Source organism: Notothenia rossii (genome assembly GCF_949606895.1).
Source record: "Notothenia rossii genome assembly, chromosome: 8".
In the NCBI taxonomy this organism is placed as follows: domain Eukaryota; kingdom Metazoa; phylum Chordata; class Actinopteri; order Perciformes; family Nototheniidae; genus Notothenia; species Notothenia rossii.
The window spans coordinates 48,386,879-48,414,551 of NC_136906.1; the positions used below are offsets into that span (position 1 = coordinate 48,386,879).

The 27,673-nt window shown below is 40.6% G+C and overlaps 2 protein-coding genes and 1 long non-coding RNA gene across 3 annotated transcripts in view; 2 read left to right on the forward strand and 1 right to left on the reverse strand.

Moving 5' to 3' along the window:
* LOC307015980 (general transcription factor II-I repeat domain-containing protein 2A-like) overlaps positions 1-11,577 on the reverse strand; it is a 576,621-nt gene extending 565,044 nt beyond the window's left edge. Inside the window, exon 1 of the mRNA XM_079645007.1 lies at positions 10,931-11,577. The gene's annotated coding sequence lies outside the window, so the exon portion shown is untranslated. The remainder of the gene's footprint in view (positions 1-10,930) is intronic.
* On the forward strand, positions 725-4,374 carry LOC307016685. The gene is made up of 2 exons (XR_013801873.1): positions 725-4,152; positions 4,213-4,374. It is a non-coding gene; the product is annotated as an uncharacterized lncRNA (long non-coding RNA).
* LOC307015979 (general transcription factor II-I repeat domain-containing protein 2-like) lies at positions 7,001-9,854 on the forward strand. Its single transcript, XM_079645005.1, has 2 exons — positions 7,001-8,234; positions 8,975-9,854. Exons 1-2 carry the CDS (start codon positions 7,113-7,115, stop codon positions 9,785-9,787), a joined length of 1,935 nt encoding a protein of 644 aa, XP_079501131.1. The 5' UTR covers positions 7,001-7,112; the 3' UTR covers positions 9,788-9,854.
* Positions 11,578-27,673: the final 16,096 nt, after the last annotated feature.

The window sequence follows — 27,673 nt, forward strand, 5'->3', positions numbered from 1 at the left end:
CACTTGTTCCTTTACAAAGTATAAGAAGGATTAAACTATCTAAAAATAGCTAAATATTACTCTTTATTTAAACAAGTCTAGCGCCATTCTATCGGTCTGTTTTTATCTAACTGTTTGTGTCATCCTTTTACTGTGTCTGGTGCAATTTACGAATCTCTGCTGGCTCCAGTAGATATAGTTCTCTCCATCCACATTCTTGTTGGTTGTGGGATAGAGGAATAATAATTCAGAACCTGCTGATATTTGAATCTTACTACTTGGCATATGTTACAAAACAAAAAACATCTTCTTGGTGAACTAAATAAAATCCTTGTAATCTTTCTCAAATCTAATATAACAATGAACTATTCCTGTTTGTGGTAAAAACACACTAACGTTATGTAATACAATTTCATTATGATTCAAAAACAACGAAAGTCATGATGATGTCAGAGTGAATGATTTCCTGAGTGTGTCTGTCCTGTAAGGTACGTCATTCTCTGCTTGGATCGTGTGCAGAAATCCCATCGATTGCACCTGGCAATACTGCTTCTACCCATCTATTATCAAGCTGAAAAATGAATACAGAAATCCAACATACTGTCATCAAATGTCTTTCTATTATGAATTTAAATTAAATGTATATCCCCATAATGATAATAATAACCTAAACAATAAAGTCTATGGCCTTTACTTCTTTTAACAGGCTAGTTACAAGATGTTGTCAAAATTAAATTGTCTCATTACATTACTATGTTTCAGCTTAACTGTAATATGTTCTTTCTACATTTCAAACCTCAGGTACTTTAATATCTGTTGAAATATTACAAAATTGTTTCATTATCACAGGTCAACTTCTTCGGTATTCCATTCTGGAATTAGATCTCTCACAGTAGCCCCTTGGCCACTGATTCTGCATCTGTGTTACCGGTTATAACTCAATCAATATTAGAAACATGTCAACATTCACCAAACAGTATATTATCCCTAGATATGGAGCAGGTTAATCCTAAAACTATCTTCAATGCTCAGTTTGAACATCTGGGTTGGGGCGGAAAGTTTCTTTCAATCCTTAAAGAAAACATTTAAATTGTGAATTTTACATTTACATGTTGACATTATACATTATACACACACTCCCCCCTATTTACACATGAACTCATGTGTAACAAAATCCTGTAATGGGGAGGGGGAAAACACTTTCAGGTAAATATTGGTTAGGGACATAATGAACATTGTTTACAATTTTAGATCCATTATTATTATTTCCACAGTAAACACTTCAGTGAAAATAAGTGTTTCTCTCCGTCTTTCAGGCCCAAAAGAAACAGAATCTTCAGATTTTAGATTGAGTTTTACATTTGCAAACCGCCAACTCCTGTGGGAATCAAATATCATCAAGTAGATTAGAAACGGGTCACATGTCCGGTTTCCCCTTTTTATGGAATTTTTAGGAAACCTCTCGTTTCCCTTGGAGCTCCAAAATAATATGTTAGTCCAAAAACATGCTTGGTTAGTTATTGTTTTAGAATCATGCAGTTACACTGATCACATGCCGGCATTCATTCACACTCACACTATCTGGTTGTCAAGTCAGGTTTGGTTTGGTGACTGACCTCAGGGTCAGTCATTGACAGTGCTTTTGTCACACTGTCAGTCAGGGTCAAAGGTAATTTGGTCTCAGTCTTTTGGCCATGTCGTGCTCTGCAGAGTCTTTTCAGAGGTATTTCAGCATAGGCGGGTTGCCTTTATCTACAAAAATATGTCATATGTGGAGCGCCATTCCTTATTCATTCATGATTTCAACTATGATTTTCAAGATGGTTCTAACTTTCCTTTTGGACTTCTGCCTCCCATCTTTCCTGAAACTTGGTACAAAACTCACTTCCTTATAGTACTACTACTACTGCAATTCATTTACACCTAATTAGTATTACAATGTCTAATAGATCTAATTCAGAAACTTGTGTACATAACTATTATCTTGAGTCAAACCATTACTAGGATCTGTGTAGCTCTGCTATGTATTTCATAGCTCATCTATCTTCAATTCTGGTCCACTTAAAAAACAACGTTAAACTCTTTAGCAGTGTGTGGAACCTTGGGTGTCCGAACATGTAACAATTACTCCCTCCTTTATCAAGGATTTTATATTTCCATCTGAAAGCCCTCCTATGGTAATAAGTATGCTACAATGGAGAAATCAACACTTCAGATTGGAATACTATATTTGGCTTGGCACGAGCTCTTCCTTTAACATGATCCATACAAATACAGATGTGTCTTATAGAGTGGTTCCTAAAACTATCCTTTTAATGGTGATCAATATTGTAACAAATGAGATCACACGTGAATAAAAATCTCTAAAAGAATAATTTGTTAACATGATTGATTAATTCATGGTTAATAAATCTGTTTGTCTTTACGTATTTATCAAGTGAATTCAAGTTATTTAAATGTGGTCTCTTTTATGTGCGTTTGTGAATAAGTGTGTTTATGTGTAAACTCACTCATTCCCGTTCTCCTTTTCTCCTCCTCTGGTTGTCTCAAGCCGTGACCCCGGCCTCCTCACTTCTAATCGACCATGCCAACTCCTCTGATTCTGTCTTCTCTTCAGTCCATCAGCTCTTGAATCCATCCGCTGTAACTCTTTTAGGCAGCCTTTGGCCCAGTTACATCTGCAGCCCACATCATGCCACTGTTCTTGCACTGCTTTTTATATGTCATCTCCTCCTTTACAGTCTCTTTGCTGTTTATATGGAGGGCGGATTCTGCTCTCAAGTTTCACACTTTGCTCTTGCCAAATCTCGTGGCTCAGCTTGGAACTTCATGCCCGGTCTGAGGGACTGATGAGAGTATCTCTGTATGTCAGCACGCCGTTTGGTTCTGGATGCCTCAGGTGGAGATAGTTCTGGCTGCAGTTCTGTTGTTGTTGTTGTTTCAGCTCTGGTTCTCTGTCTGTTTGATGGAGAAGGAGGAGTCTCCTGTTGGGTTAGGTCTTTTGTCTACTTGGCGGGACGGGGTCGTAGCCTTTCTGACTCAGAGGGGGAGTCCAGGTCTCGGGACGCATTATCTATAAGAAATCTAGCACACTGAGGTTAAATAAATCGAACCCTTTCCACTCTGTCCCTTTCTAATCATACTATCTGTCTTAGTTGTTAAATGCCATCTAAACAACACAATGAATGTCTACTAATGATATTACAAATACTCCCTCTAAAAATTGTTTCATGCATTGCTACATATTTACCCAACCTGACTCTTTCAGGAAACCATTTTCTCCTATAAATTCACATATTTCACACACTAAGAAAGAACATCTCCATATTTTAAATCCCACTGTTACTTAGAACAATAGTAACCCTGCAGAGCACACTAATCAGATTACAGTAATGAAATTTGACTCAAGTGTAGGCCTATGTCTACTTTCCATTATACTTATTACTTTTAGTGAACATTTATTTATATTGTCTAAATCCCTTGTCTATGATGTGCAAACAGTTCGAGTATAAAAATGTGTTTTTCTCTATGTATTTACACTCTACGGATTCTTGAGTTTACTCATCTCCTGGTGCTGTCGTTGTAAAAATGTTCGATTCCTTATTGTTTTGAACCAGTTTTCCAAAATCAGTTCTAACTGCCGTGCCGTTTCTGCAAATGTAGCGGTGCGGCTACACACTGTAAGTGGGTGCCAACATGTTCCTTTTTTAACTTTGATCCGGAGTGCATCTGCAGTGCGTTCTACAACTTCCCACGGTCCACTCCATACAGGTTGCAACAACTTCATCTTGTGGATTTTTACATTTACCCAATCCCCTGGTCCAACAGAAATATTCGTCATGGCCCTGGCATATGCTTCCGCCTCAATTGTTCTCATATCTAACATTGGTTCTCCTCTGTATTGTGAGGTGATACCTTGTGGTGGATATTGCTGAGTGGGGCAATCTCTGGCCAAATGTCTACAATCACCACATATGAAGCAGCCGCTATCTCTTCTTCCTCTTGAGCGTTGCTTTCCTCTCCATTGTCCCTTTTGTTGATGCTGTATGGGAGTGTATACCTGAGCTGGCGGCTGTACTTGTGTAGGAAGATACACAGGTATTTGCTGTTGCTGGAATTGTGTGGGAAGATACTGCGGTGCTTGTGGCTGTACTTGCGTAGGAAGATACACAGGTGTCTGCTGTTGAAGATACTGCTGTGCTTGTGGCTGTACTTGCGTAGGAAGATACACAGGTATCTGCTGAACTTGGTTTTGTGGACATACACTTCCTCCTCCGCTTTGTTGGTTCTGCATTTGATTCTCTGGTTCTTCCTGAGTTTGAACTGTTGGAGGTGTCCACCCTGCCTTCTCTGCTAGTATGGCCATCTGATTAGCTTCAGTATCTTTCTCAGCCACCTGCATCTTCAAAAGTATTTTTTCCAGTTTCTTTGTTTCTTCATCATCTTCCTTTGTTATTTCCTGGCATTTGATGTCATGGTGAATGAGATGTAGTCTCCATTCTTCTGGGATTTTAGCTTCTAACCCCACCACATCTCTAAGGCGTGCCTGCACTGATTGGGGAAGGGCTTTAATGACCGCGTCCTTCCACACTATTGTGACAGCTGGCGAAACGTCATGTCGTTCTCCAGTACAGTCCTCCCACACTCCTTCGCATCTCTTCAGGAAGGCATGCATGTTTTCCTCCATGCCTTTACTCAGGCCGGTGAGGGCATGTAAACTGCGTGTTGTCGGGTAGATGTGACGAATAGCAGCCCAATAATTCGACCTGATGTAGTTGAATGAAGTGTCATCTGGGTCGTGCGTGCAATTGGCCTCGGAATCTACTGCTCTTGCTTCCAGTCGTCCTTCAATCCGTCCGAGCAGGGCCCTCATGTCTCCCAAGCACAGGTGGTCTTGGGCTGTGTATCTCTCCAGATCAGTCACCCACTTCTGACCTCCTTTCGTGAGTGGAGGTAGTTTTGCCACTAATGCTTCCATGTCCCTGTGAGTCCATGATTGGTATTGAAATCCTCCTCTTCCAGCCGCTATCAATGGCATGGAGGTATGTGCACCGGTCTTGGATCTTTTAGTTTTCTTGGTTCTTCTCGTTTTGGGGCATTTCCCAGGGTAATGTTGCTCATTTTCGTCACTACTATTATTCTCAGGAGGAGATGCAAAACCGCGTTGTTGCTGTGACTGTTCATGGTATGGGGAGTGTCTACTGGTTTCAGACTGTACCGCAGGCGTCATCTTCACCTCCCTGTCCTTCGGAATAGTCAGGAGAGTAGTTTGTTCTGCGTTTTCTTTGAGTTCTTTGTTCTTCTTGTTCTCTCCTTTCTCTCTGTTGTCTATCTGCCTTCATGTCCTGAAATCTTACATCTTCTTGTCGTCTTTCCGCCAGAAGTTGTTGGTATTTATCTTCCTCCCTTTGTCTTTTGGCAATAATGTCATTATGGGCTTCAACTGCCTTTCGTCTCTCTTCAATAATGTCATTATGTGCTTCATCTGCTTTTCGTCTCTCTTCCATTCCTCTGTTGAGCTGCTCTTCCATTCTTCTGTTGAGTTCCTTTTCCATTATTCTGCCGAGTTCTTCCATTCTTCTGTTGGATTCTTCCTCTCTTCTGCAGAGTTCTGCTTCCATTCTTCTGTTGGATTCTTCCTCTCTTCTGCAGAGTTCTGCTTCCATTCTTCTGCCGAGTTCTTCCATTCTTCTGTTGGATTCTTCCTCTCTTCTGCAGAGTTCTGCTTCCATTCTTCTGTTGGATTCTTCCTCTCTTCTGCAGAGTTCTGCTTCCATTCTTCTGCCGAGTTCTTCCATTCTTCTGTTGGATTCTTCCTCTCTTCTGCAGAGTTCTGCTTCCATTCTTCTGTTGGATTCTTCCTCTCTTCTGCAGAGTTCTGCTTCCATTCTTCTGTTGGATTCTTCCTCTCTTCTGCAGAGTTCTTCCATTCTTCTGTTGGTCTCCTCTTCAATTCTTCTGCTCAGTTCTACCACATGTAAGCTCTTTGTCAATCCTTGGCTGGCATCTTCCAGATGGAATACCAGACTTGCAACCATAGCTTTTCTTTTTTCAGCTCTGTTCATAGCAATGTTTTCAGGTCCATACCAAGAGGGTTGTCCGGCTTTGATCCATGCTTTTTCCTGTTGTAGGTATTCAGCATTCTCATGTTCAACTACAGCTTTTCTATGGGCTTCCGTTGGTCCAGGCTGATCATCTGCTGGAATCAATCCTCTCGTTTGCCACTGTTCTAACAGTTTCTCCATTTGGTTCCATGTCCTCTGTCTTTTACTTGAAACTGTTAAAGCATCTGATCTGATTTTTACCCTTTCCTTGATATCTGCAGTTGAGCCTGGCTCTGCGACTGGTCTCAACTTGGTGTCTTTTGGCGACATGTTTAAGTACTTGGATAATATTATTAAGTTATCAAAGATGAAAAACTAATCCTCTGAATAGTACCTTTGTATTCTTTACAAAGATATCCTATGTCACCTGAACTTAACTTTAAAATCTGGTTGTTGTTTTTTTTGTTGTTTTTTTTCAAATAAATTAAAATGTTGTAAAACTGAAATTGGAAAATCAAAATCAAAATTAGACAAATTAAATTAACATTTTGAAATTATGCAAATTTTAAAATCTGAATAAAGAAATACAAATGAACAGGAGTTGCCTTAGTAATATGAAAATAGGAATATGGTGCAAATCCAAATAAACCGTGTACAGTGTATGCTCAAGTTTATGAAATTATGCAAATGTCATAAAATGAGTCAACTACAATACTTCAATTCAAAGAAACCTCCTGTAATCTTTATCTGTGTGGTGAAGAATGTATTAACTGTAATACTTATTATGTCCGCTAGGGGAGCTGTTTTATTTTTGAACTCCTCTCAAATGTATCAACTACTACTTCCGGTTCATAAACCTACTTCCTGTTTATTTCCCCAAAATAATAAAGTTCAAATGACTTTCTTTGAAAAGCATGAAAAACAAAACAACTCAATCTTCTCTCAACGTTCATCTACACCAGAGGTCTCAAAGTCAAGGCCTGCGGGCCACTTGTGGCCCGCCGGCCGACATTTTGTGGCCCCCGAGTGGACATCAGTATGTAATGTTAATGTGGCCCGCGTGTCTTTACCAAACGCGCTTTGGCCCACATGGGCTACCATAGCAGGCAGCCAGCCGGGTTGCTAGGAAACGCAGCAAGCAACGGAGTGACACCAAGTGGAAGCGTAGCGGTCCTCATTCATCACATCATGTCCCTCTCAAAACCCACTGGGAAAAGAAAGGTCGACGATGACCACAGACAATTTCATGAAAGGTGGGAGTTAGAATATTTATTTGTTGAGCACAGGGGAACCCCTACCTGCCTTGTATGTGCTGAAAAAGTTGCCGTTGTCAAAGAATACAACATCAGACGCCACTACTTAACGAGGCATGCCGAGGAGTATGCGAAATACCGGGGAGATGAGAGGGAGAAGCGAGTCACAGACCTAAAGAAATGTTTCACCTGGCAACAAACTCTCTTTAGGAAACCAACCGACGAGGCTGATAAAGCAGTAAAGGCCAGCTACACACTGAGCGAGATGATCGCTAGGGCAGGAAAGCCTTTTACAGAAGGCGAGTTTATTAAGGAGTGTATGTTGCAGGCTGCGAGTATTGTCTGCCCCGAAAAGAGAGCTCAGTTTGCCAGCATCAGCCTGTCACCTAACACAGTGGCAGAGCGTGTTACCGAGCTGTCAGGTAACATTTATGGCCAGCTACGTGACAAAGTCAAAGACTTCCGTGCTTACTCAGTGGCCCTGGATGAGAGCACAGACACCACTGACACTGCCCAACTGGCCATATACGTCCGTGGTGTAGATGATAAGTTTCATGTAACGGAGGAATTACTCAGGGTTATCCCTATGTGTGGCCAAACCACTGCGCAGGAGATATTCCGCCAGCTGTGTGATGCCCTCTCGGATGCTGGTCTGTCATGGAAAAGGTTGGCTGGGATAACTACAGACGGAGCGCCTTCAATGACAGGGAGGAAGAATGGACTTGTTGCACTTGTGCAAAAAAAATTGGAAGAGGAGGGTGTGGAGGAGGCAATCGCTCTGCACTGCATCATCCACCAGCAGGCCCTAGCCTGCAAATGCCTAAAGTTTAAACACGTGATGTCTGTTGTGGTGAAGGTCATAAATCGACTCAGATCTAAGGGCTTAAAGCACCGTCAGTTCCGGGCTTTTCTGGAGGAGATCGAGTCAGCGTACGAAGATGTTCTGTACTTCACAGAGGTAAATATTCCTTGTTTACGTATACCTTCTCTCGGTCTGTTAATATTTCTTATATTCTCTGCCCCCCCCTCTCCCCCCCTCTCTCTGTCCCCCCTCTGTCTGTCTCAGACTCACACACTCACACACACACACACACTCACGCACACACACACGCGCACACAAGGGGGGGCACCACCAGATGCGCATTTCTCCTTGCCGCCCGGTCAGCAAGCGCCTCGGACCCTCAGCTGTGTGTCTGTGGCTATGTGTAGCCTGTGTCAATGTGTGTGTTAATCTCTCTTGCGCTCTGTGAAGATGAATAAACACAAATCGCGCACCGCGAGAGGTGGCGCAGAGGTGCGCGCTCTGGCTCATCTGGCACAATCGGTTAACGGGGCCGAAAGGAAACTGGCTTCGCTCCGTGGCTATTTCACGTCCGACGTTGATGTTAAACACACGTTGTTATTGATATTGTAGCGTCCGACCCGACGTAACTACAACAACATAACACAAACTTATCTGACAGCTCTCACTTTTTCCTCTGCTCCACACACACACACACACACACACACACACACACACACACACACACACACACACACACACACACACACACACACACACACACACACACACACACACACACACACTCTTCTCGTTAAGTGTTCTTTTTCTGTTAGGTTATTCTTTCTTTTTCTTTTCCTTCTCTTTCTTACCTGTTAGTGTATGAAGACAATTAATTTAATTTAATTTGATTTCAGGTACGCTGGCTCAGCAGAGGGAACATGCTAAAGCGGTTCTTTGAGTTAAGGAATGAAGTGAAAGCCTTCATGGAGCAGGATGGGATGGAGGTTCCTGAGCTAAGTGACCCAAAGTGGCTCATGGACTTCGCTTTTCTGGTCGATATCACACATGAGCTGAATGTGCTCAACAAGAAGCTACAGGGCCCAGGCCAGCTGGTCAGCGCTGCCTATGATAATGTGAAAGCGTTCTCCACAAAACTGGTCTTATGGAAAACCCAGGTCTCTCAGAAAAACCTCTGCCACTTCCCAGCATGCAAGGCACTTGCAGACAAAGGTACACCATTCAGTTGTGAGGAGTATGTTGAAGCCATTGTGAAGCTACAGGAGGAGTTTAATCACAGGTTTGCAGACTTTAAAACACACAAGTCCATCTTTCAGATTTTTGCCAACCCCTTTTCCTTTGATGTGGAAGATGCTCCCCCTGTGCTTCAAATGGAGCTCATTGACCTACAGTGCAGTTCTGATCTCAAAGCCAAGTTCAGGGATGTGAATGGGAATGAAGAGAAGCTTGGACAGTTTATGAGAGAATTGCCCGCCACCTTCCCTGAGCTGTCCAGGATGTTCAAGAGGACCATGTGCCTTTTTGGGAGCACATATCTATGTGAAAAGCTCTTCTCCACCATGAACTTCAACAAGTCCAAGCACAGGAGCAGACTTACAGATGCACATCTTCAAGCCATACTGAGAGTTTCAACCGCCTCTTCCCTCAAGCCAAATGTGGCTCAGCTGTGTGAGAGGAAGCGCTGTCAGGTCTCTGGCTGCAAAAAGTAGACAAGAGAGTCCTATGTTCTGAAGAACTGTTCATTGTTCACTTTAAAAAAGAGACTTGTTCTTACTTCCCTGGGTAAAAAAGGTAAAATTAAAATTAATTTTTTTTTCAGAGGAATTTATGTTTATAATTACTGTTCATGCACTTTGAGATTGTTGACAGTGCAATACAAATTTAATAATAATAATAAATGTCTGTTGAGGAACTGTTATGTAATAATAAATACTGTGAAGGTTGGAACAGTTGTTTTCTAAAAGGTTAAATTAAAAAAATATATATATATTTTTTTTTTCAGAGGAATTTATTTATGTTCTGTTTATGCACTTTGAGAATGTTGTTGAACTGTTGATGAACTGTTAATAAATATTGAGAAAATTGGAACCGTTTTTTTTTTTTTTTTTAATACTAAACACCCTTTTTAAGAAATACTTGAGTACTTGTGGCCCAACCTCAGCCAGGCTCCCCCTCCAGTGGCCCCCAGGTAATTTGAGTTTGAGACCCCTGATCTACACCATCCCTGTGTATTTAATCAGTAATTACCAGTTGTATCTTCACTCAAACTACTTCATCATCTAGTAATGCCAACTGGCTAGCTAACTAGCTTAGCAGTATAGCATAAACCTCATGTGACTGGGGGAAGGGGAACACTCAACATGTGCAGATTAAAACCACACTGCTTGACAATACAAAACAACACAATCTACATTTATCTTAGCTCTAAATTCTATAGATGCTGACCTTAAAAGCTGATCTCATACCAATCTTGTACACAATCGTTTCGGCTTAGAACATCGCACAAAAATATACTTTTCGGCTTAAAAACTCCACACAATATACTTTATTAAACCAGACTACGCCGATTTAACACATCAAACATATAGACTAACATGAATGGACCCAGTCCAGTGTAAACCAGATCAAGTCTGGTACCTCCCCAGAAGGTCTTAATACTATGTAATATTCACATTAATCGGGCGGTGCCGAAGATACAACAGAGATGAATAGAAACACTATATACAATCTCCACACCACTCGCAATCACCACATTATCACCACAGATCAATCTACAGATCACTACCAACGCCTGCACCTAATGTAAGTTATTTAACTATACAGTTTTTGAATTGAACAGGTAACTGTCTCACCTTTCGTTTAGGCCCAGCCAAAAACTCCAGCAGTGAGTCTGTAGCCTGTCCTTCCTTTGTGCAGCCTGGTGTGATACTAGTTAGCTTGCAGCCTTCCCCTCTACTCAGCTCTATCCTGCTTCAGGTCCACCCAGGGACGCCAAATTGAAAGCAATTCTAGAACCCTGAAGGCAGGAGAGACTGAAAAGAGTCAAGGGAAGCTTATAAAAGTTAACAGCATTTAATTACACAAAAGATGCGGTGGTGTACAAAATGAAATGTGCGAGTGGAGGCGCTCTCCACATCCAACGACCGGTCAGTACAGGTCAGGGGGTAGAAGAGCTCAATTCTTGGCTTGCTCTTCCTGTTGTCATCTGAGGTCTTCTCCTATTGGCCGGCGTGGTCGGGGGGCGGGTCCAATGCAATTCCTGCCTTTTTCTGTAGCTAAATTGCATCATTCTGGCGTCTGTGGTTATTTAAACATTCCCTGCTACACATTATTCAGCGTCAATAAATGAGTGCTAATCCCAGTGTGCTCAGTGTACAACATCACATGTAATTTCACCTTGGTTCAAGGTTTGAAATCGTATGATTCCGCCAGATGCTAAATGCTAACCGGAAGTGACGCATTTTCAGAATAAAAGTGTTAAGCTAATAGTGAGAACTTCCGGTTTTTCAGATTAAAACTGATTTAAATCAAATAGTGTATTTAATTCAAATTACGCCATATCAACATTGATTTAAATTTCTAACAGTAGGGAATGTGCATGTGTTTCACCTATGAGTGTGTGAGGGGGATTCTTGCTGTAACGGAAGTCATTGTAATGAAACGGAAGTAACAAAGAGCAATGCTGCAGTGATACTGTAGGTGGCGATAATGCTCGTCTACTCTGTTTGGAAGTCGCCATTAAAGAAGAAGAATGAAACAGAAGGTCCAATTCAGCATGGATTTATAGAGAAACAGCACCGCAGCCGTAGGCTGGAGCCTGGACCGAGCAGTCTACAAACTGAGACGGTCTGGTCTATGGAGGTGTTCTTGTTTACATCACCTGGCGCAGCTCGTGAGGTGGCCTATCAACCCACGAGCAACATGCACAGCTGCAATAAGCTAACAAGCTAACTAAATCAAAATTGAGCCAGAACCTTTCCTTTTTTGCTTTACCATTTATCGAAGTGATTGATATTTCAGGCTGAGAGGACGATGGCCTGTTAAATATGGTTAATTAAGCTGTGTACTTCTAGCCAACAGTTATGTTAGCATTAGTTAGTAAACAGTAAGTAAATATAAGACTAACCTATGTATTCCAGCTAGCCGGCTAACCTACATCTGTTGCTCCCGGTCTGCACGTTTTACGTTGCTTAAGGTAAGTGAACATGAAACTATTCAGCAAAACTTTCAATAATAATCTAAGGTATTGAGTTTTTTGGATAATATTTGCATACAAATAAATGCCTTCAGGTTTCTAAAATATACAATAGTGGTAAATTCAACAGTGGATCCAGCAAATATTCCCATTTTCGCATGATTTTAGCCATTGATTTTTTGCTGTTACTTAATTATACTTTTAATAAATTCAAGTCAAGCTTAGTTACATGTGATGGTAGCTAGTTAGCACTCTTACCTGTGTGCCTCCTCCGCAACCAGACTGTATTAAAACTCTTAACTACCAGTTCTATCTACTTTAAACAATTAAAAGACAAAATCAACTATTTATTGCATCAACTTCTTAACATAAGCTCTGTCAAAAGTGTAAAGCTTTCATCAGTGTCATATCAATTCATGTTTTCTATCCAACTTTAACTCTAGTTTACTCACAGTAAAGGAAAATGAATAAAAAACTCATTTTTCACAGTGTGGATCGATTGAGACAGCGTGGTGGCCAGAGAGCTGCAGAGACTTTAGGAGAAACCTCCGTGTGACGGATGTCCTGTCTGTTGGTTTGGCTGGAGAGGACTGAGGTGGAGAGGTCTTTCGCTGGGAGGAGGACGTGCCCTGATGGAGGAGGACCAGGCCTGATCTGGCCCCTCTGAGAAAAGAGTGAGGCAGTTGTGTCCTTCACAGTGTTGGGCAAGTTACTTTTAAAAAGTAACTAGTAATAGTTATAGTTACTGCTCTCCAAAAAGTAACTAGTTACTTTATTGGTTACTAAATTATGAAAGTAACTAGTAACAAGTCACTTTACTTTACTTTCAAAATAATAACAATAAAAATACAAGTTGTTCTGTGGCACAGTAAGAGAAAAGACAACTCCCCATCATTGTAGCAATTATCGTGCAACAATAAAACACAAAAGATATGTTTAGACATTTTGACAGGCATCTTTATTGTAGCCTCAACAATCAAGTTCTAATTAGTGCACTTGTAGTCAGTGTTGACAACGCGTTAGTAGTGGTTATATCTCCAAATTGCAAATGCACTGCTGCTCTCGTTGATACTTGCATCTACTATTGTGTGTGTGTGTGTGTGTGTGTGCTGGTGGTGGTGAGCGTTGCCGTGTGTGTGTGTGTTAGCATTAGCAAGTGTTCGTGTGTGTGTATTTTCCCCATAAGGCAAGACCCGCCCAACTCTGTCTCTGATTGGCTTACCCTGAAATTTTACCCCGCGTTAACCAATCATCACTCCTCTCTGGTCACTTTCACTTTTCCATGGTACTGTGAGAGGACATCACTGTATTCGCCTGTAAGTTACATCCGCAGGGAGATTCGGTTCAGTTCCATCACATAATGTAACGCAGTAACGCATCCATTTAAATCACAGTAACTATAACGGCGTTACTTAATGTAGTAACGATATTAGTTACCGCAAAAAGTAGTTGTGTTACAGTAACGCGTTAGTCCCAACACTGGTCCTTCAGGTATGTCCTTTCCTAACAGAAATGACAAGAAACATCAAACATATGACATTATTGCAGAGCAAGTGTGTTATTTATGAAAGAGGTGTGTTTGTTTATTAAGCGGCTGTAGAAATAATATATGTTTTTTAAATTCATCACTTTGTACAACAAAGATGATCAGATTATGAATGAACAGTCTGCAGTTAATCAACATTAAAATATATGTTATTATTAAATAATATTCAACTGTTATCAGAAATGGGGCGAAGCCTGCGAGCTAGTTCAGGCAGTCAACTTGAGCACCAATGATACATTAACACGTGACGCGCCTTGTCCCTCTTACAACCAACCAAACACATTCTCCTAAACATGCCGCTCTATTTAAGCTGCCAGGTCTTCCTGCCTCTGCCTCGCTATGCTGCTGCTGCAATGCTGTGTTCACTTGCTATTGCTGCGTTCATGTTCCTGCTGCTGTGTTTCATGTTGCTGCTGCTTGCCTGCCCCACCACCACCCCAGCTCCACCCCAGCTTCCACCTGTAGGCTCGGGGGATAGTTATCTAATCATCACTCAATGTTCTTTGTAAATCTGTGGAGTGATGATGCCCGAGCCTAGACGCCAAACTCAAACTATATGCTTCTAATAAACATATTAAGATACACGTGAGTTGTCTGACTGAACTTAGTGTAAATGTAGAATCATGCAGTTCGGCTGTCTCACTGCAAGAACCACCTTTACCATGTTTTACAGACAATATGTAGAGACAAATGGTATCAATTCTCACAATGTAAATTAATAATTGCCTTAACTACATTGAAATGTGAAAGCTGACAAAAAAAATCATGTTGCTTGGTAAAATCGAAATGTAATTTTTTGCAAGGAAGGAACAGTCAACTTCCCTGATGTCAGTATTTAGTCATGTTTAATGGCATGTATATCAGTGTATTATAGTTGTTACTTTATCTATTTTATCTATTTAAACCAGAACGTGTCTTGATTCTTTGCACAGTATGAAAGGAGTCTTTGTACATTTCACTCCATGCTGAAGTTCAGGAATCCCGGTCTGTCTCTCGTGGTCAGCATCCTCTGGTCTGTCTGCACCACCTGGAACATTTAAACAAACAGATGAGGTTGTTACACCTGAGAGAAAACAATTTAAATATTTGTCCTATGCCATATTCACATTCATTTGTAACACACACGTACGGGTAAAAGACAAACATCTTTTACAAATGTAATGCAATGAAAAAGCTTAATTGTCACAGAAGCACACATAACGTCATATCTAATATTTAAATAAATAATTTCCTTGTCCCTAAAGCATTGACTGAGCTATTTTTCGTCCTTAAATGCAGGCATTAAGTTACATGTTCACGTTCTGCTGCCACAATAAGTCGGTTTCTCCAGTGTAATGATAATAAAATGCTTAGTAAGTATTGGTAATAATATTAATAAAAACAACAAGGTTTGGGTTCGTTCGTTTAATATGATGAACGTTAAGCAGTAAGCTTCAACAATCAACTCCGGCTCAACAAACCATATTGCAATATCTACGTTAACCTTATACCTGGAACCATCTCGAAATGTGAGATTCATATTTTTCAGATACAAAGATCTTATAGTGAAGTTAATCTCATACAGTACTCAGCTCTTCAACACTAATGTGACGCTAGCTGTCTGCATCGTCGAGCATAGCTATTTTAAATTAACAATAACAATGAATACAGTTACCTAACTAGCAAACTAACTAATGTACAAGCATGACCTAATTTTACCAACCTCACAGAGAATCCTTCTTAATGTTTTACACTTCTCTATTATGTTTTAACTTGTATGCTACGGATAGCATCGTTAGCACAGATGTAGCTTTGTCTCGCTCGTTAGCTGAATAAAAAGACCAGTAAGAAATAAAGTGCTTGACTTTCACTTACGAAAAAACTGCATTCATGGACGGTCGGTTTGAACCTCAGACCCATAACATAAGTGCGATATTTCAATGAAGAATACTCCACCAGGCATCAACACAACAAACACGTCCGAGTTCAAGTTGTGTTCTCTGTATCCAACCCAGTCTCACAGAATTTTGTGTTATAGTCACAACATTTAATCTATTGATTTGTGTTCACCAACACGATGTTCCCCTTTTTTTCGTGTCACACAGAACGATTTTAAAAGCAATGTATTTCTATTGGTAGCAAAGGTCACATTAACCTCTTAAGCCCTGAGCCTGTTTTTCAGGTTTGAGGCTCGAAAATGCCACTAACACAGCAAAGACTATATCTTCACTTCTAAAAGGGGTAAATCAATAATCTTTTCTCTCAAATCAAGGTTACATCTGTGAGTTGGATGTAGAAGTGTCAGAATCAATATAGATGTTTTTTATTTTAAAGTAAATTCAGATGGAACATAGTAAAAACATGTAAATTCTAATGTCCGCCTAAAAAAGCCCCATTACTTATAGTGAAAACCACCCTTGAATGATGGGTTAGTAGACTAAAAGCTTTAGGAATCCAAACTATAACATATAATAAGTACCCTGTATCAAGATTGATGCAAAACAACCTCTGGGTAATTTGGGAACCATTAGTTCCATTTGACCTTTTTCACTATTTTGAATTATCACTATAGGTATTCATTCCATCCAAATACAACTGTTGTGAAAAAATAAAAAAATCATACTCTGTTATCCTCTTAGGCCCCACAATGCTAACAGTGAGCCTCTGGATTAGCCCCGAGCGAAAAATGCTAACCTATTACTGCACCGAATATCACTCCTAGCTCCCTCATTACTTATCCTAGATGCACATCCAACACATCGTTTATGATCGTAAGGACACAGAATCTAACGGTGCCCACCTCAACACTGAAAAATACAAACTCGCGATGTTATCAACAAAAATGTACATCAAAACAAGTGGCGCTAGGTAGCTACACAATGTTAACATGGTTTACCTTCGTCTTTGTCTGGTCTAAACTGGTCTTCAATGGCATTAAAACGATAACAACGATGATGTAGTGAATCCATAGGTTAATATCCAATGTGGCTGTGTCCCCTTTGAAATGTTCTGATAATCTATAAGCAATAAAACTGCAATTCCGTTATCTGCTGTCCGCTCTGTGCTCCGTGCGCTCTGGGTCCTGCAATTCCTGCTTCCTTACGTAGTAAGGAACTACTTATAAGTAAAGTCTGCTGCGTAAAGTGTTTACGCTGGCTCTCATTCTTTATACTTTACGCAGGACCATATCTCTGGAACCCATTGGTCGATTTGGGTAATTTACACCTTTTTCTTAACTATTACATCCAATAGAATCGATGGGCAGTTCCCAAATCCACGTAAACATTACCATTGCGGACGTAATAAGCAAACAAAGCACATTTGAAAGTACAAGCCTGGACGGCGAAACTTTATACCCAGTATTTTGCCATAAATATGATGGTGGATTATCAGTAAAAATGTCTACGTGACACAAAGACATTGGATTAACCTTGAGCGGCGTTTTTTTATTCCGTTGAACACAACTTTTGATCACAAATCAAAAAAGGTAAGACGTAATTATTGTAATATTTTTGAAACCGGATGTTGTTTATTTTCTCTTTTCTGGCTGATAGCTCCCGAATTCGGGGTCGACAGTGATGACATTACATGTGTGGAATCTGTGGAGTCTCAGCTTTAATCGGATATCTTGTTTGTGCAGTGACGATAAGTAATAAGGGCATTGCTACCGTGAGTGCTGTGCAAAAGACCATTAGCATTAGTTAGCATTTTTTCGCTCCATGCTAATTCAAAGGCTTGGTATTACTCTTGTGTTTCTTTTAGCTAAAAATGGTTCATATTGTCAGTTAGCTGAGTTTCTTATCATTAAAAGGGTATGGAACATTAATAGTTTCATAAATGTTAAGAAGCCCTGAGACATAGTCTCGTAAAAAAAACGGTTGGAGGGGTCCACTGGGGGGACCCTCGGGCTTAAGAGGTTAACCAAATATTTTCCGTCAATGACGGATTTTTTCTAACAATGACGGAAAAATCTGAAAGCATTCCGTCATCTTGACAGATTAGAACACAACTCGGAACAGCGCCAAAATGTCCACCAGCGGCCCACATTATATTACATCCTTAGTGGCCAGGTAGACTGAGGGCGATCTACTGTACTCTACTGTAGTCTGTAACTATTATTTAGTCATTCACACCCCTGTCCAGTTGGTGGTGAGTGTGTGTATATTAAGTAGCTATTGTCTAGTCTTGTTTTTTACCTCGTTGATTACCTCGTTGTTGAACCGGCTTTAGCAATCGCAAAATGTCACGGCAGCTGATCGTCCGAAGCTTTTTTAATAAGCCCAGTAATTGTGATGTGTGGAAAAACGAGGTGAAAAAAGAGGGATTGATGCGGTGGAGGATGAAGGACAAGCCAGTGAGACTAAAACTGATAATGTTCAGCCAGCGGCAGAGGGGCAAGCAAGTGGCAAGGAGTTCAAGCAGGAGTACCGGTTCAGTGGGAGCAAGAGTTAAAGTGGCTGAGGAGGGAAGATGGCAAAATGTTCTGCAACATCTGTAGAGAAGCTAAGGTGAGTAACGGATTCGTCCGAGGATGCACGACGATGAAGATATCAGCGTTCAGGCTAGGTTACAGCAGGTCAATTGAGTTGTTCTTGTAAATGTTTTGTTCATATTTTGATTGTAATTGTCTAATTTAAAACGATGGCATTGTTAATATTTTCCTGTTTTTTTTAGCGGCCTCTGCCCCCCTCTGCTGTGCTGTCAGTGCAGGGAAAAAATAAATCATTCTTGTTCGTGTTGACATGAGAAGTGACCACACAGTCGGTGTGTTTTTTTCTCCATGCCCTTAAAAGTTCTGTATGAATCATTAAAAAAAAATGAATGAATGAACATCTGCTGCTCAGTACCCAAACATAAATATTAAATATGTCTCATCTCATCATTAAAACATGAAAAATAAAATGACGGGTAATAATGGATTATGACGGAAATTTTACGATCCTGTCAGTCAAAATGACGGACAACGAAAAAGTCTAACGAAACCACTGATTTGTAGTATGTTTCGTGCCCGCAGCACGTCTTTTTGTCCGTTCGGATCTTGGAAGACCGGAAGCTGTGGGGTTCATAAAAACATGTTTTTACTCAATATCAAGCCACGATTATTGTTTTTATTTTAAATCGTATGATGTCGGACTTTTTTTGTCATCTGTGAGGAAAAGAAATGGGGCTCAGAGCCTCAGAATACTGAAATCTGTATTTTTTTAAATCTTTTTTTCCTTCTAATTTGTTATTCTTTTCTAAATAACACACTGTTATTTACTCATCAATAACACACAATTATCCTTGCTTTTATTTATTTGTTTGATTCCATAATCTCTGGCTTTTTTGGCATCCTTCAGGAACTGAATTTCAAAATAAAAATAACCGGAAACACACGTAGGCCTATAAGGGACATTTAGATCATCATTGCAATACACAGCCACTGAACTGATTACCCAAGATCCTCTGCTATGGTTTAAGCTCGCTGATTGGATGTTTTAGCCGCAATGCATGTAGGGTTATGGTGTTAATTACATTATACATATTACATATATATATCGACATTATACGATTTAAAATAAAAATAATAATCGTGGCTTGATATTGAGTAAGAACATGTTTTTATGAACCCCACAGCTTCCGGTCTTCCAAGACCCGAACGGACAAAAAGACGTGCTGCAGGCACGAAACATACTACCAATAGAAATACATTGCTTTTAAAATTGTTCTGTGTGACACGAAAAAAAGGGGAAAATCGTGTTGGTGAACACGAATCAATAGATTAAATGTCGTGACTATAACACGAAATGCCTTGAGACTGGGTTGCTGTATCAGCTGAGAGCCTGTAGCAGCCTGGAGCTAATTAAGCTAACGGGGCTAACAGAGCTAGCAGAGAGACCTCTCGCAGTTTGGTACTTCCGTTTCATTACAATGCCGTGCTTCCATGAGCGTCAAATCCCGCCGCAGATGGGAATACATTGCAATCAGTTGAAAGCTATTTGCTAGGAGCGTCACAACTGCACGCCACGGGACCCTGACCAAACGTCGCTCCTGGACGATTATGGAGTGAGAGTGTGTTGGTGTGTGAGGTTAATTTTCAGTAGTGTGTATGCGAGGTGTTCAGTAGTGAATGTGAGAGTATTTTAGTGGTGTGCAAGGCCAGATGTTTTCAGTAGTGTGTGTGCGAGGTGAGTTTAAATGTTGGCCTACACGGCCCTTCATATTCTGAACTAGCTGCAGAGATCAGATGTTGTTGGTGTGACCCATACAAAGTGTGTGATCACAATGTTATGTTTATATTTAATATCATTTTAGAAACCTGTTTAACAATGGACAGCAGGGGGCAGTAGATGGCAGGGTAACACTGCCGTAAAGGGGTTTGTTGTGATTTGCGCCTGCCGTAAACGGACTGATGTGGAGACGGTGCTGCCGTTGGCTTGCCATTCTGGCAAGACCCGCCAAACGAGCAGCTAAGGATTTTGTTGTTCATCATTTCTCCTGTTTTGCAGGAATACTGTCTGTCATCGCGCCCTGCATAGCGGGGCCTGTTACATTGGCAGGTAGACCAACTGGGAGAGAGTTGCAGTAGTCCAGGTATCAGATGACTAGAGCCTGGACCAAGACCTGCATATCCTCTAGAGGTTTTAGAGAGTGTAACTGCAGGTTGTAGCAGCGATGTTAACAGTGAAGTTCAGCTGGTCGTCCACGGTCACGCCCAGGTTCCTCACAGTCTGAGCCGAGAAACAACAGAGCTGCTCATGTTGATGGACAGGTCGTAGATGGGAGAGTCCTTACCTGGGATGAAGAGCCGTTCAGTCTTGTTTAGATTGAGCTTCAGGTGGTGTGCAGCCATCCACTGAGTGATTGGTGATTAGTCAACCGTTTAGAGATGTCCCGCCCATCAGGTACAATGTGTTGGAGCGCTAGCCTATAAGAGCGTGAGTTAGGCCTGTCGCGATAATCGATAAATTGACTTATCGTACGATAAATAAAAATGGACTCGATAACTTTTCTGAGCTCGATAAATTGCCGTTTACATAAAGATGTGACCAGCATTTTAGCCTGGAGCGCTGTGGCTGCCAGGCGCGCTGTGAGGGGCGGGGCTGACACACAGCCAGGTCAGGACACTCCGCGTGCACGTGCAGCAGCGTAGCAGCCAAATTAATAACATAGCGACAAGCGGGAGACAACGTGTGACTTACTCGCGGGGAATTTAAAGTGAAATGGAATTGGTTACAAAACCTAACTACACATCTCGATTCTCCGGTGTGGCAGTATTTTGGATTCAAACCAAATCAACGAGGCGAACCTACGGACTTGAATTAGCCGGGCGGTGTGTCGCATTGGTTTAAAAAAGGTAGCGACAAAAGCAGGCAATACCACGCATTTTAAACCACCTAAAACACAACCACCCCATTCCGTTTTCCCAGCTGGGAGCAAACACGGCAGCTGGAGATGGAGAGCCCCCGCCCGACAATGCAAACATGTTGGTGTTCCTTGCTCGAAAACTTAGAAAAACAGATTTGGATATGGCCTGTTGAGGCATCTGGGTCTTTGACAGTGGACTGTACACTTGACTGTTGTTTTAAGGAGGTTTTTTTTGCTTGTGAGATAATGTGTTCTCATATTTATATATATATATATATATATATATATATATATATATATATATATATATATATATATATATATATATATATATATATATATATATATATATATATATATATATATGAGAGAGAGAGAGCTCTGTTTTCCAGCCTGACTATTTAATTTATTGTTTTGGTTGTGTGATTTAATTAATTTATTATAATTTAATTAATTTGTTTTATTTATTATATATAATTTATATATTTTAATATTATTTCACATTTCATTTGCAATGTTGAATGTTCAATAAAAAGTTATGTTTGAAAGGATTTACTTGAATTATTATTATATACTATCATTATGTCTTAAAACGGTGCCGACAATATTATCGTTTATCGCAATAATTTCCAGAAAAATTTATCGTCCAACAAAATTAATTATCGTGACAGGCCTAGCGTGAGTGTTACATAGTGATGCTATTTCGTACATAAATAAACAAAGGAGTATTGGGGCCGTTTCTTGAAGGGGGGAGTGTGTGGGAGAGAAACTCCCTCTGGAGGGAACACAGGGATTTTAGCCTTTGCAGTTTACATGCACTAAAACCTCACTGCAGGAAAGGGAAAACCCCCAAAAGCATTATAGGGCCCCTTTAAGATATTACAGTTGCTATTACATTATTATAATAACTCACTATACATAGATATCATTGAGGTAGGAATGCTAGCTATAATGATCAAATAAGATCCAAGTTCGCATTTCTACCTGCCATCATACAGTACTGAGCTCTACAGAGTACCTGAACAGATTGAGAGAGGATTTGTGCTCCGGCAGCTGATGGAGGAAGAGCAGAGAACACAGCCTGACGCTCTACAAATGACATGACATGCTCTTGGCAGGGCTTTTTCTGCATCACCTGTACGGCACAGACATCTTCTCTTCTCGATCAGTGCAGCTTCAGATGATTGTTGGTGCTTTTTACAGTACGGCTTCCACAGATTACATTTTTTTATGGAGTTTTTGTCAAAGCACTTAAGATATTCATATATATATATATATATATTATATATCGATCTTTATTTCAAAATGTATTGTAACACTGTAATCCTGCTACTAATCTCTATTTCCGAAAAAGGTGCTTTAGCTGGAAAAATACAAACAATAATAAAAGATGATGCAGTGGGAAATCTCTGGGCATGATTTACAAGCAGCCACACAGCAGCTTCATACCTGCTGCAGAGGAAGTGTCTGTTGTCCCAAATGTCTCTGTGTTGCAGAGTCTGAATAAAAAATCACTCGGCAAAGGAAGTGCTGTCTGCAGTGTGCATGCAGAGCTGCAGACCCAACTCCAAATGAAATAGATATATATTTTTCTTTCCCCACATCAGCATTTCTTTTCTGGAACTGATTTGAATTTTATAGATGGAGCCGTCTGCCTTTTCAGCGCGGCAAGAGAATCTGCCAAAACACAAACTGGGAGCCATTCTTAACCAGCCAGGTAATCTGACACAGTAGCAAGACCTTGAAAAACACACGTGTAGACACACTAGAGGAAGACATACCAACTGAGACACACACACACACACACACACACACACCTGATTATGGAGTGAAGTAGACCATCAACACAACACACACCCTCCCTCTCAGGTCTGCTGCCACATCAGTCACCTGGGCCCCGGCCAAACCAAATATGAGAATACAGGATACCGTCAAATTAGGGTTTGTTTTTTAACTCCAATAAGCACATTTCCCTGCTGCCAGACGCTGAGTGCTGGGATCTGGTAATGCGAGCCTTTGGCGCTCTCTGCCCCCATAATCTGCTTAATGCCTCTGGCTTCCTGGGATGTTATTCATTAATAAGACTTACAATCAGACATGATTTCTGTGGATGGCTAGCACACTTCTGCCACTCTGCATCAATTTCTCGCAGCATTACATTCAAATGACTCGGTGATGTCATCATCCTGTGTTCTCATTCACTTGTTACTGTTAAAGGGCCAGTTCAGGAAAACAATAGAAACAGAACGAATGGATCTGAATAAACGTCTGCAATGATATGGTGCATGTTGTGAAATATTTGTTCAATGTTAGAATTACTTCTGTGAACATTATGAAAAATGTGAATACAATACTTTACAAAAAGCATCTGTTAATAGCTCAATACAGAGTGCGACTTTAACAACAATATTGTATCTTTAAAATGTGCAGCTTAGAGCTTTATAACTGTTTATTGTTCTCTTTGTAAGTTATAACACTACGATAAAGAGAAAACAGATTTCCGTTTTGGGTTATGTTAGAGTAGTTTGCTAGGTATGCTCTAATGTTTTTGTCACTATTTGTGTATGATGGGAGGATGAACAGAGAAAAAGAAACTTACTATGTTACTTTAAATACCTTTACCATTGAGTTTTGAGAACACAAACTGCAATAAGTATGTTTTAAATTGTTCAAATCTGAACATATATATTTGTGTTCTTGTATTCTAAGTACAACTTTAACCTTTTGTAAATTGGGCAGTGTGCTGACAGTGTCCCACTGAGTGTAGAAGAACTTGCCTGGCCCATACAGAGTGATGATTTGAACACAATGCAACACCTTTGGGATGAACTGGAACTGTGAGCCAGTGTGACACCTTATCACATAAATCCTTAGAATCAAGAATGAATTGATCATCACTTACTAGCATATTCCTGTTTACATTTTATTTGTAAATGCTATCTTAAATGCTTGATGTACCATCATGAATACAATTCAATTCTCCTCCATTGTAGGTATAGTTGTACTACATAACATAAAACAAGCTATTTGCATGGAGACCAATACTTATATGAGTAAAGATGTCTCTTTGATGAGCTGATTTTACCTTTTATGACACATAAGAGCAGGTGACTGTCATTAAGTTTCTTGATGAGCTTCCAGCCAGCTTTGGTCTCTTCTGAGTGAAAGTGTCACCACACTCTGACTCCTCTGAAGAGCCGTGTGTGTGTGCAGGTAGCAGTTCGCTCTCAGTGAAGAACACACAGTGTAAACTGCTATCTCGTTTGTTGATGCTGAATCGGTGTGTGACTTGTAGCACCTGAGCTCCAGCAGCTCCTGTTACCTCTCTGCCTGATTCAGCTTTAACGGCTGCCTTTTGTTCTGAGGAGTATACATACTGAGTGTCCTTACTGAGCAGGATGGGAGGGGGGCATACACTCCAATATCTCAGGGGGTGGTTCAAAGGAAAGGCTTTAAAGTCAACAAGGCAGCTGTGTTTACACAAAAGCCTTCAGAAGAGACGGCCAGTGCTGGGTGGAGGGGGGAGGGGACATAATGAGGTAATAACTGCTGCTGACCCCCTCAACCCACATACAGCAGGAGAAGATGCTGGACATGACTGAACTCAGGGGTCCTAACTTTATTTTGTGCAATGAGCTCCTCAGAGGCCCCCCCACCCTGTTGTGTTCAGGGAGTAAACCAAAACAATATGAGAACAATGCATCACCCCGTGACAGAATCCTGTCTGGGTGTTACAGTCCTTGAAGAAAGTATAAACAGTCAACCTGGGTTGATCGATGAGTAAAGACTGAGTACTCAAAGCACTATATAGGATGTTATCAACAATGAATTACATTTAAGTACATTTACTCAAGTACTGTACTTCAGTATCATAATCAGTATTTCTTTATTTGTCCCGCAACACAACTCTTTACAGCAGCAGAAGTATAATGCAGATAAAGTGAGGAGACTAGACTTACATATTACTACGTATTAAACAAAATAACAATTTTCTTTTTGTTAAAAGACTTAAAATATGTATTTTTAAGTGCGATTTTGGGATACTTGTACTTCTACTACATTTTGGAAGCCAATATTGTATTTTTTACTCTACTACATTTTTGTATTAGTTACTTTACATATTCACATTATTAGCTAATACAAAATATAAAGAAACGTATACATAAACATGGACATATAATCCTAGCTTAGTTCTACAGCAGCAGTATGTCAGCACAACAACCCTTGAGTAAAGAGAACACCGGACCTATACTGTAAGCAGAGACACTTCAAAAGCAGTAAATAGTGCTGAGGAGGATTTTGAAGTCTCTGTGGGACTCACAGGGCCGGGGGGGGATTCTGTATTTTTAAGCAAACATGACCGCTCCCTGGAATTGTTTTACTCTGTTGCAACTGTGCAAAATGCAGTCATTAAACTTACAGATATGAAGAAAAGCTCCAAATAAAGTTGAAGTTCGCAGATGGTCAGTTGGATTGCAGTAGGGGGGCGAAAGGAAATGGGCAAGGTGCCTTTAGAGTTAAAAAGAATATAAGAGGTAATGTTTTGTCTGTATAGTCTGAAGGAAGGGTGGTAAAGCTCACCTATTATGCTATATTTGAACAATATATTATAGGGCCAAATCTATACAAAACATGTCCCTGAAGTGTTTTGCTCAAAATCACCCATTGGAGCATGCCTCATACCTCTCTATTTCAGCCCTGTTACTAAAGTGCTGATTCTGGGTCTGGCCCTTTAAATGTATCCGAGCTGCTGCTGGCCACGCCCCGTAGGAGCGGATGCTGGCCACACCCCCTTGGAGCTGCTTCTGGCCACGCCCCTTTGAAGCGTCCACATGCAAGCAGTGAGCTCTGTGAAGAGAAGGAAGCAGAAACTCAGCTAAACGCTGCCGTGATTAAACGCCATATCATGTTCCAAACTACATCAAGCATTATTTCTGAAACAGTGTGGAGCTGAAATGCTTTCTCTCTTGCGGGTTTACCACAAGGTGAGTACAGGGTTTCCCACACTTAGACTTTACTTGGGCGGGCCGCCAAGATATATTAACGTCCGCCAAAGTATATTTCGCGACCCATTTAGGTTTAAAAACGTGTTATCCGCCCGCGAGCACGACGCCATCCGCGATCGATTAACTACTGGAAATGTCTAGGCTGCACATGGGTGGACTTCGCGTCCTTAAAATCCCCACAATGCTTTGCGCACGGACCAATTTCAAAAACCCTTGCGGAGAATGGCTGAACCGACGCAGCACACATTTAAATGTAAGTATGTAGTGGCGTAGAACATGTGTTGGCAAATATTAGGGGTGCACCGAATGGGAAATTCTTGGCCGAAACCGATACCGAAAATAGGAAACAGTTGGCCGAAAACCGAATGCCGAAAGGCCGAAAATGATTAATAGAAATATATATAATGTATACATTTTTTACCAATGTTGTTCAGCTACCTGATTATGGAAAAAGACATGATTATGGCAAAACTTAACTTAAATAATAATCACTATTATGGGTCCATAAAACATTTATTCAGCACTTTTGAATGCATACAGTACATTAATTCCAAGTCAAGTGCATTTTCTTTTCTCTGTAGGATAACTACAACAAAGTGCATTCAGAACAAAGCCAAGGTGCACTAAAAATGCATAAACATCTAGGCCAGTAGGACTACAACAACATACAGTAGTATAAATAAAGACTGTAACAGCCAGGCCTTCAACAACAACAAATGCACCTATAAGTGCATGCATACAAATGTGCAAACTGGATAAATCCACATGAATGTAACTATTTACAAATGAAATAATAATTGAATTTCAAGAATCTGTAAATAAGGCTGTCTGTCCTCACAAGCAAAGTAGTACACATTGTATAAAGATACATAAAGTGAAAACTGGATGCAAAATCCACAATCAATTACAAATTAAATTACAATTTCAGGAATCTGCAAATAAGGTGATCTGTCCTCATGAGCAATGTAAACAACATTGTATCATTTAGATACCGAAAGTACAATATATTGAACACTGTGCTGCTGTCATTTCCCCCTAATGATAACCTGAGATGCTGAATTATAACTCACAATGAAAATTGTTCAGGAAAGTGGGTATAGAGTAGACATGTAGAACTAGATAAACTTATGATAAGCCAGCCTTGTCTACTTATTAAGGAAAAGTGGGAGGTTATTTTTAATGAACAGTAGCTTCTCTGCTTTATCAGCCATAAATCTGTTCTTCTTCTCATCAAGCACATGAGAGGCAGCGCTGAACAGTCTCTCGCTGTCAGTGCTTGTGATTTGATCTTGCTCCGCATATTTGTCCGGGTCTTTTGATTTCAAGTCGTGGAGTAATCCTGAAGTGGTGAAAGTCTTTGCAGTTACACCCCCTCGAGAAATGTCAGCTAAACACGTTTTACAAATCGTAATCCGCGCCTCTTTCTCTGATATTTTGAAATATCTCCAAGCGCCAGACATGTTGGCTGTGAGCCAGCTGCGAGCATGGTCGCGCGCCGTTCTTGTCGCCGCGTTTTGATTAC